Here is a 10,637-nt window from a genome sequence, read left to right on the forward strand (position 1 = left end):
GGCAAAGATGGCTATTGCAGCATTTCCTCATAAATTATGAGAATTAAGCTCTCATGTGCATAATTATGTCTATTAATGTCCACATTTACTTAACTTCCAAATGCTGCGAGAATGAAACCCCCATCATTTACCCCAATGGAATAATTGTAGTATTTTGTCATTGATTATTTACATGATTGATATCTATCAATATTCCTCTCTTTCTCAGTTGCACATGTCACATGGAATGCAGCAGATTTACAAACTTTACTCATTGATTATGCAAACCTGCTACTGATTTGCATAACTAGCATATGATGATGTAAATCATCACTTCAGCTATCTTAGTAACGTACCAAAAATCATGACGATCCGTCAGCCCCTGCCTATTCTCTTTCAAAGTTTCAAACGAAATCGGCTCCTGCAGTTCCAAACAAGCCGCTAGGGGGCCCAAGCCTACATAGCTTACTTCCAAGAGCTACTTACCACTTAAAAACCAAGGCCATAGCCATGTTTAGAGCACTAGATCTCAAAACCGGAAGTTCCGCTGCAGTACCATAGAAAGGGAGGCCAAAATCTTTTTGAGGTTCAATTTTACAAAGACCTACCCACCTACTATGAAGACAATCCATCCATCCAGACATTCTTGAGTATACTGTTGACAGACGGAAGGACACACACACGCACACGCACACGCACACGCACACGCACACGCACACGCACACGCACACGCACACGCTTCCCGGCGACTTGAAGGTAACTAGAGTTCAGCATCGGTTGCTGCAGTGCCATTATCAACCGCTATTACAGATCGTGTGCTGTTTGTTTGGGACCAACCTGTCTCTTTCTCAGAAAGGGGTTAGCTAGCGCTTCTCTAAAGATTGTTTTCTCAAGGAGGTTTTAATCCTTGGTTTTTCGGACAGCTCAATGTTCCAACGGAGAGAGGTGCCTTAATACAAATGATTTACAGATTCAGTTGACATTTTCTGTGGATATGTTATTTTTAGTAAAAAGAATAATCAAAGGCACTTTTTGCCCGAAAACCTCTATTTTCGCATAATTACCGCTTGCGCTATCGCGCACTTATACCAAGGAGTTTTTAATCAGATAACGTTATTGATGAAAACTCCTTGCTATTAGTGATACGAACTGTAATGCCAAGGAACACCTGGTCTGCAATACCTTCCACTTTGATGGAGAAACATAATAGATAAACTAGAGTTAAGCATTTGCGCTTTAGCGGCCAACACAGACAGGTTTGCTCCCAAGTGTCACCACTGGCTACATATTGTTTATCATGCAGCAAACTTCACCAACTATCATCTTTATGACACCAAGTTGATATATTGACAATCATCAGGACACATCTTGACAGCTCCATCCAGGGCACTGAATTAAGCATAGACGGGTACCATCTGTACAGACTAGACCATAACAGATATAGGGGTAGGGCTGACATTTATGTATCTGAAACATGTAACCATCAAGAAAGGGCAGTGACTTGAAAGACCTTGAAACGTCCTGAGTTAGAGGCACTATTCTGCTAAATTCTGAGCTACCCTGTATCAAACCCATCATCACCAACCCCACCATCATCATCAACACTACCACAATCATCATCATCGCCATCATCATCACCACAATCAGCATCATCATCATCACAATCATCATCACCACAATCATTAAAATCATCATCGTCAACCATACCACCATCATCATCATCATCACCACCATCAGCATCATCTCCACGATCACATCATCATCATCACCGCAACCATCATCACCACCACAATCATCATCGTCATCGTCAACCCCACGACCATCATCATCATCACCACTACAATCATCATCATCTCCACAATCATCATCATCACCATCATCATTACCTCCACAATCATCATCATCACCATCATTATTACCACCACAATCATCATCGTCATCGTCAACCCCACGACCATCATCATCATCACCACCACAATCATCATCATCTCCACAATCATCATCATCACCATCATCATTACCACCACAATCATCATCGACATCATCATCATGTACACTGTGATTGGAATAGTCCTCGTCATATTCGAAATTATGCCACGACAAGCTTGTGAGAACTGTACATGTTTTTACAAGTCACCCTGTACTCCACCGCGGCAGACCTTTGGAGCTTGTTGTAACTCTACAACTCGTTAGTTTCTCGTTAGTTCGTTGGCTCAAATAGAATGAGCTAGAAATAAAACTTACCCGGAAGTCAGCATCCGATAGAGGAAAACTCTGACTAGCTGACCCAGCGGTGACATTACTTACACAAGATTTAATAACGCCCTCTATTCACGACCTTTCCGCCCGCCCACCAGTAAACATATATATTGCTATTTGTGTCAAAAGCAGCCCTTTACTTCCCATACCTGCCAACAAAGTCCTGTCGTTCTTCTGCTATTAGTGACAATCAAACTGTTGAACGTCCGGAACGTCAACATTATCAATATTCTGTTAGTGCTAATTTGTGCCCAATTAGCTGCTAAGGTTACCGATCATTCTCAAAATCATTACAACAATGCCGTCCTCAGGAAAGGTAACAGAAGGGAACGTGGAAAGATTTCGAACGACAAATGTTGAAGGAAGGAAAAGAAACATTTTGGACTGGCAATAAATGTTCATGATAGCGGCACAGACCACAGTGAGAACAACTGAAATGGCAAGCTAATTGTGAATCGAAAGAAAGTCAAAGTCAAAATTGTATGCGTGCCTCTATCGTGTTAGAACCGATCTGTCGATCCATCCATCCATCCATCCATCCGTCCATCCATCCATCCATCAATCTATTCGTCCGTCCACCCATCCATCCATCCGCCCATCCATCCATTCATACATACATCCATACATCTATTCGTCCGTCCACCCATCCATCCATCCGCCCATCCATCCATTCATACATCCATACATCTATTCGTCCGTCCACCCATCCATCCATCCGCCCATCCATCCATCCATCCGCCCACCCATCTATCCATCCATCCATCCATTCGCCCATCCATCCATCCATCCATCCATCTATCCATCCATCCATCCATCCATCCATTCGCCCATCCATCCATCTATCCATCCATCTATTCGTCCGTCCACCCATTCATCCATCCATCCGTCCGTCCATCCATCCATCCATCCATCCATTAATCCATCCATCCGCCCATCCATCGATCCATCTATTCGTCCGTCCACCCATCTATCCATCCGCCCATCCATCCATCCGCCCATCCATCCACCCATCCATCCATCCATCCATTCGCCCATCCATCCATCTATCCATCCATCTATTCGTTCATCCACCCATCTATCCATCCATCTATTCGTCCATCCATCCATGCATCAATCCATCCGCCCATCCATCTATCCATCCATCTATTCGTCCATCCACCCATCTATCCATCCATCTATTCGTCCATCCATCCAACCATCCATCCATCAGCCCATCCATCCATCCATCCACCCATAAATCCATCTATCCTCCGTCCGTCCGTCCGTCCGTTCCGAAGCTATTCAGCCGTCGGGGCAGCGTGGCAGAGTATATTCTGTGATGTATGATTTGAAATACATGCAACACACAAACTTACAGAGTACACTTCTTTATCAATGAAATTCGTTTGAGGTGCTTATGAGATGTTTGGTTTCTCCACGCTGAATGGTCGCCGCCTGAGTGGAGGGGGGGTATGTACAAATCTGTGGTGCGCCCTGGCAAATATCTCTCATTAATGATGAATGATTGGCACATATTGTAAGAAAGGTAATGTATGGTTGTCCGAAGCCCCACACACGCCATTCCCACCGTCGGTACGGGTAGGTGTTGGAGACGGAGGCTGGACCGTGGGTTGGACATGAAGGCTGTCAGGATGATGACGCTTCTTCTGCTCGCTGTGTGTGCTGCGGCAGACGGTAAGTTATTGCAGTCGTTACAGCACCGCTAGGGCTCCAACTATGAGAGGGATGTCCCTGTAGCTCAACTGGTAGCAGCCCCACAGTTGAGCTCCTGGTTCCAATTAGTTGCTAACTGGGAGACCTTGCCTATATGACGTGACAAAAATTATTTGTAATATAGCGTTACTAATTGTAGTTTGGCTAAAAACAGGCTATGCAAATGAGATATTCCGACCCCATCCTGGGTAAACAAAATCTAACATATTTTCTATTCAGCTCATGAGACAAGTAGACTTGTATCCTGCCGCTGCGGAGAGACAGACAGAAAGGCCCACCGCTGGAGACACATCTCCAAGCCACACACATCCTAACAGTCGCGAGCGATGTGCGGACGGTTCTATAAGAATTGCGGTTGTTCTATTATGAAACGGAGTGGAGACATGTCATGACTGTAGTTTTAAAAAAATTGAAAACTGATTGAATCCAGGAGCTCAACTGCGCGGCTGCTAGTTGAGCTACAGGGACATTCATCGATCATAGGCTACATAGTCATGTTCATGTCTAAACACCCTACAGAGCGGTCATCAGGCAGTCTTTCCCAGCCTGTGTTGCATCGGCAGGCTGTTAGAAACAAGACAAGTCAGAAAAATTTGAATTTCCCAGACTAGACCTGCAATATATTTATTGCTCTTTTAATGTATAATACGCGTGCCAAGTTGTTTTCCTAATTAGTCTACGGAAAATTATAAAAACCTTAAATTAAACATTCGCCCCTTAAAATATGATAGTTTTAGACATTACAACCACTTGAGTCATTATATTTTTGGTCATTTTCCTACATCAAAAGTTGAATGGACTTTATTACACAGCGATATTCACATGTACAGCATATGAATGCGACATTGTGGTACATATGTTGTGAGAACGTCTTGAGCTGTGAAAACTTGTCCGGCTGAGGGAGATTTCGGTAGTCTGTGCGACCTCGAAGTCCGAGCTCGGGGAATATTGCTGAATTGGGAGCAAGTTTAGGTGACCAGCCGGCATCCATCGATCCCTGAAACCTAGTGGCGTCGCGGTGGCGCAGTGGCAGGGTGTTTGGCCCCAGAACCCAGAGGTACTGAGTTCGAATCCGGGGTTCCCTGATTTGTCCCGTTTACGCTGTGCCCTTAGGAAAGGCACTTTACACGACTTTCCTCACTTCACTCAGGTGTAAATGAGTACTGCCTAGCTTCGGTTAAATGGAGGTCCCGTGTTTGAGGAGAGCCACACCTCGCCGTTAAAAAAACCCACCGCACTTATCGAAAAGAGTTGGGGTCCTTCTCGGTGTGAGTGGTTCAAAACCTACAATCCTTTGGCCGCACATGAGTTAGCGCCGAAAGGCAGCCGCTCCAGACCCTTGCGCCGATCTAGCCCCGCCAAGTGTGCGCTCCTCGCAATTCAGCCCCTGGCTGCGAAGAGAGAGTAGTCGGCCTACCCAATAATAAAAACCTGCACAATGGCCCAGCGAACATTGACCGTATGTCCGGATTGCTGCCGAAAATTTAATGGACTAAAGCCCGGGTTACACATAGCCGAACATGGCTCCCGAACGTTAGCCGACTGGGGTCGGTGGTAGTTCGGGAGCAGTCTGACCAGAATTAGGCCACGCCTATCTTTGGCGTCAAACATGCGCCGAATCTGCCCGAACATGCGCCGAACACGTTCCAACCATCTCATAATCAATATTATAATCAAATCACGATTTACCCTCAACCAAGCCCCGAATGCTTCGTAACCTACTCCCAACCATCCCGATCTCTAGCCGAATCTCTCCTGACTTATTCCCGGGCGACCGGTTGCTATCCCTCTCACGAATTGAAATGGACATATTCAGTGACTTTCAAAAGATGGATCATTTTTAATCAAAATGATCCATTCTTCTATGTTGTTTACATCACCAACACTTCGAAATCGGATCACGGTTAGCTTAGATAAGGCAATCAGCTTTCTTCCCTGTTTTTGGTCGTGTGAAGGTCGGGGGTGATTCGTCCACGTTCTGGTAGTAGTCAGTTTGGTTTGGAATGAGAATAGCAGAAATTTATCTTCGACCTTAATTGGGGTGAGTTGTAATTATGGGGAGGTTGGAAACTAGTTGGGATTAAGTCAGCAGTGGTTATAGCGTGGTTAAGATTTAAATTTTACTGCTGACTTACCCCCGAATACCAGCCGAACACTAGCCGACCGTGCCGAACACCTGCCGAAGACCAGCCAACCCATTCCAGACCCTCCGTCCAGAGCCGAATGTTTTGAAATTTTCAAAACATTCGGCTGGCGCAGCCGAACACCAGCCGACTCAACCAAACGCCAGCCGACTCAACCGAACGCCAGCCGACCAAGCTCCCGAATCACTCTAATCATGGTCGGGGCATGATACGCGCCGTTTTGAGTATCAAGACATGGTCACGGAAAAAGTTAATAGGGCAGTCAAAATTGGTCAGATCAAGCATACAAATGTGACTCTGATACCGTGACAAGTTCACCAATCTCCTACAGTGCTTCAGAGGAATCAGACTTTTGTGAGAAACGAAATTTTTCGAGTCAAACTTGACCTATTTTTCACTGGTTTCGCCATTGTTTCAACCCCAAATACGCACCTTATGGGGGTTTCGCGGCACCCGTTATAGGGTTACGGGACCACTGTCTTATCCGATATATACAAATATAACTACTTAAAAAGCTGCAAATGTCATTACATTAATTGAGCAACATTCTCACAAGGGGGCAGCTGTAGATATACGGAGAGTGCTGTATATGAAGGAAAAAACCTGTAGATTTGGGGAGAAGACTGGAGAATGAAAGAGACGCATGGAGAAAGCTGGAAACAGATGGAGAAAGCTGGAGAATGATGGACAAAGCTGTAGAATTTGGGAGAATACTGGAGGATGCATGATAGAGAACCATGGAGAAAGCTGAAGAATGAAGGATAAACCTGTAGTTTTGGGGAGAATACTGGAGAATGATAGATGGAACCATAGAGAAGGTAGGAGTGAAGGAAAAAACTGTAGATTTTGGGAGAATCGCAGAGCTAGAGAATGATAGAGACGCATGGAGGAAGCTGGAGACAGGCGGAGAGAGCTTTATCTTCATTCTGCAGCGTTCTCCGTCTGTCTCCAGCTTTCTCCATTTTTTTCTCATGATTCTCCCGAAATCTACAGGTCTTTCCTTCATTCTGCAGCTTTCTCCCTCTGTCTCCAGCTTATTCCTCCATTCTGCAGCACTCTTCGTATATATATAGCTGCCCCCTTGTGAGAATGTTGCTCAATAAATGTGCAGCTTTTTAAGTAGTTATATTTGCATATATCGGATAAGAGAGCGATCCCGTAACCGGGTGCCGCGAAACCCCCATTTGTGCGTATTTGGGGTTGAAAACTATGGCGAAACCATAGAAAACCCGGTGGAAAATTGGTCAACTTTGACTCGAAAAATCTCGTTTCTCACAAATGTCTGATTCCTCTGATGCACTGTAGGAGATTAGTCAACTTGTCACGATAACGGAGAAACCTTCATATGCTTGATCTGACCTATTTTGACTGCACTATTGATTGTTTTCCCTGACCATGTCTTGATACTCAAAACGGCGCGTATCAGGCAGAGTCGGGAGGCCATGTTCGGCTATGTGTAACCGGGGCTTAAGTTTCTACAATGCCGGGAGAGACAATTTCGCTGCGAATACATTATGAGAATTAGGACTCTCTGCTCGACCAGCCGCTTGACCAGCTTGCTTCAATCAACTGGCACATAGATGTTGACAAAAAATTTCCATAGAAATATATCCAATCAATATAAATATCAATATCAATAACAAACACAGACCGCTTATTGTTGTCAATTACTTTTTGCCTGCCTTACATAAAAGAACACATGTAAAATCATTTTCTTGTGTTCGGTAGTTGGGACTACGGAAGGGGATACCGACGAAAAGAACTTCGTGTGGTGCAACTGTGCCGATAGAGAGTCCTGGAGGGACCCCGTCTGCGCCTCCCTCTGTCCGTAAGTACTCTGTTTTGGATAACAACGACCAAGTGTTTTTTCACTGACGTTTGGGGTACCGTCTGTCACCTTCTTGAGGGCAATTCTGACTGGTTTACTTTATACTGCAGCTATAGGTGTCGCTGCTTACAGATGCGGTCCCAAACGTAAAGTCTTTAGTAATACATAATATATGGGCAGATGTATATCTGAACGATGGGTACTCAGTCTTATTAGACAAAGGTAGAATCTAGCCTTTGACGTAACGTTCAACCTGTCATGTCTATGATACGTCACCCATTCAGTTAAAATGGTGAGTGTGTGTGCGGTGTATGTATGTATGTATGTATGTATGTATGTTTGTTTGTGTGTGTGTGTGTGTGTGTGTGTGTGTGTGTGTGTGTGTGTGTGTGTGTGTGTGTGTGTGTGTGTATGTGTGTTTCTCTCTCTGTATTGTTTGTGTTAATATATAGGGAATGTGTACTGTAGTGCGTGTTTTTGGCGAAACCTCAGGGGCGAGCCAAGTTTTTACTATATTGTGTGCAGATTGCAAGAATTCTAGGAATTGTACAGGAATGTGAAAGTCCATAGGATGATAACTCAAGAATGCCTGGATGTATTGTCTTCATATTTTGTAGGTGGGTTGGTCTGTGGGAGACCTTGTAATGATTGGATTTTGGGCTCCCTAGCGACTTTCTATGGTACTGCAGGGGAACTTTCACTTTTCAAATCTCGTCTTCTGACCATGCTATAGACATGATTTTTAAGTGGTGGATAGCTCTTTGTTAGGAAAATATGTCCTGTAGATTTGAACCCCCTAGCGGCTTTTTTTTAAACAGCAGGAGCTGATTTTGACTCAAACTTTGAAAGAGAATAATGCAAGAAGGGGATGACGGATCATCATAATTTTTGGTGTGTAGATAGCTTAAGTGATGATTTACATAATCATATGCCAATTATGCAAATCAATATCTGATTTGCATAATTAATGAGGACAGTTAATAAATCAGCTGCATTCTATTATAGGACTCTCAAACACATGACATATGTAACTGAGAAAGAGATAAATATCGATAGATATCAATTATGCAAATTGATACTTAATTTGCATAATTAATGACAAAATACTATAAATCCATAGTGGTAAATGATGGGGATTTCATTTTTGCACCATTTGGAAGTTAAGTAAATGTGGCCACTATAAGACACAAATCTTGCATAGAGGGCCTCATTTACATAATTTATGAGGAAATGGTACAATATCTTTTTTTGTGAAAACAAGATTTTCATACATTGGACAACTTGTGTTATTTTGGTAGAGAAGGTGATATGATTTATGCCGCTTATGCGAGGTCCTTATTTGCATGTGGGTTAAAAACGAAAACGTTAACAGAGACCACCGTCGCCATGGCAACATCTTTTTATGTTGCCAATCTTGTTGTGATTCCAAGCATGTTCTGTTGTGAAAATTTTTAAACTAAAAACTGACACGTCTGTCCTGAACTCTATTCCCCACTAGTGCACAGGGCATCTTGGGAAGACGTGACGTCACATCTGCGCATGCTGAGCGCTTGTGCGACTGCGCCGTCCCTGCGACAGTGTGGACACGTCTGGTATGTTACACGACCTGTGGGTAAGTATTGATGACTTCCTGGTCGTCTTTACAACTAAGATAGGTGAGTCAAATAAGACCTAAAACACTAACATACTATGTATATGTTTATTTAGGTACATTGGTATTGTCTTGTCACTGTATGCCCTTCATTGCTATTTTATATGCCTGTACTTAGGGCATGAATGTACCGTGAATAAATGTTATCACCATTATTACCTCCGCGAAGAAAGTTCACCTTCTACGGAGGCATTGTTTCTGTCTGTTTTTGTGTGTTCGCAGCTAGAACTCAAGATCCTTAAGCTCTTGATAGATTTATTTGTTGAAGTTCCAATGATGCACAGCGATTTTGGGCACCGCAGATGTAGAATTGTAGACAGACACCCCATCTTTAAGACCAACCCACTAAGTTAGATGTCGTTTACTAAGTGCTAGTCTTGTTGAAGCTGGCAAGCACTTATCAGCTAGTCCCCAAGCAGCTAGGCTACCTCTCGCTATCAACCCCTCTCTCTTCCCTGTCCCCTACAGATCGTACTTGACGAGCGGTGTCCCTCACTAACCCGAGCCTCTGCGCGGCAGCACCACGGCAACCCGCCAGGATGCAGCTGGACGGGAGATTTCGTTGTCCATTGTCTATGGAGTGATAGTTACTGTAGATGTTCACTGTGCCAAACGATTATTGAGCACTGCCTCAGTTTTGACTGATCGATAGAGTCAATCGCACCGCCTGGTCGTTGTGCTTCCTCTTGTTCTTGAAAATAAATCGAGAAACTTGAAATATAGTCACTCGTGTCTGGTGTCTTTTCACATCTTTTCTTTTATAACGTTATATGTTATGTATCCAAGCTTGACATTGAGAGGCACGTTGATGTTTGCAAGGTCCATATGATACTGTCAAAATAATTATGGAACAGTTCAGTCACTTATCAAGGTATCTGTATCTGTATCTATATCTATATAGTCGGTAAACCCGCCATTAGGCGTACCACACCAGCTTCGCAGCAGCTGGTTATATTACGCCGAACGGTCTGTTACATCTAGTCTTTGCATATCTGACTGCAACCGTGAAGATGCTCCTACAGTACTTGGACATTAAAAGCATTCAAGTCGAAAATTGAAGAAT

At 43.8% G+C, this 10,637-nt stretch overlaps 1 protein-coding gene across 1 annotated transcript; it reads left to right on the forward strand.

Moving 5' to 3' along the window:
* The first annotated feature begins 3,779 nt into the window (after window positions 1–3,779).
* Window positions 3,780–10,296, forward strand: LOC136447894 (uncharacterized). The gene is made up of 4 exons (XM_066447017.1): window positions 3,780–3,912; window positions 7,824–7,923; window positions 9,422–9,535; window positions 10,043–10,296. The coding sequence occupies exons 1-4, from the start codon at window positions 3,855–3,857 to the stop codon at window positions 10,071–10,073; spliced, it is 303 nt and encodes a 100-aa protein (XP_066303114.1). The 5' UTR covers window positions 3,780–3,854; the 3' UTR covers window positions 10,074–10,296.
* Window positions 10,297–10,637: the final 341 nt, after the last annotated feature.

Source organism: Branchiostoma lanceolatum, chromosome 13, assembly GCF_035083965.1.
Source record: "Branchiostoma lanceolatum isolate klBraLanc5 chromosome 13, klBraLanc5.hap2, whole genome shotgun sequence".
Lineage (NCBI taxonomy): Eukaryota > Metazoa > Chordata > Leptocardii > Amphioxiformes > Branchiostomatidae > Branchiostoma > Branchiostoma lanceolatum.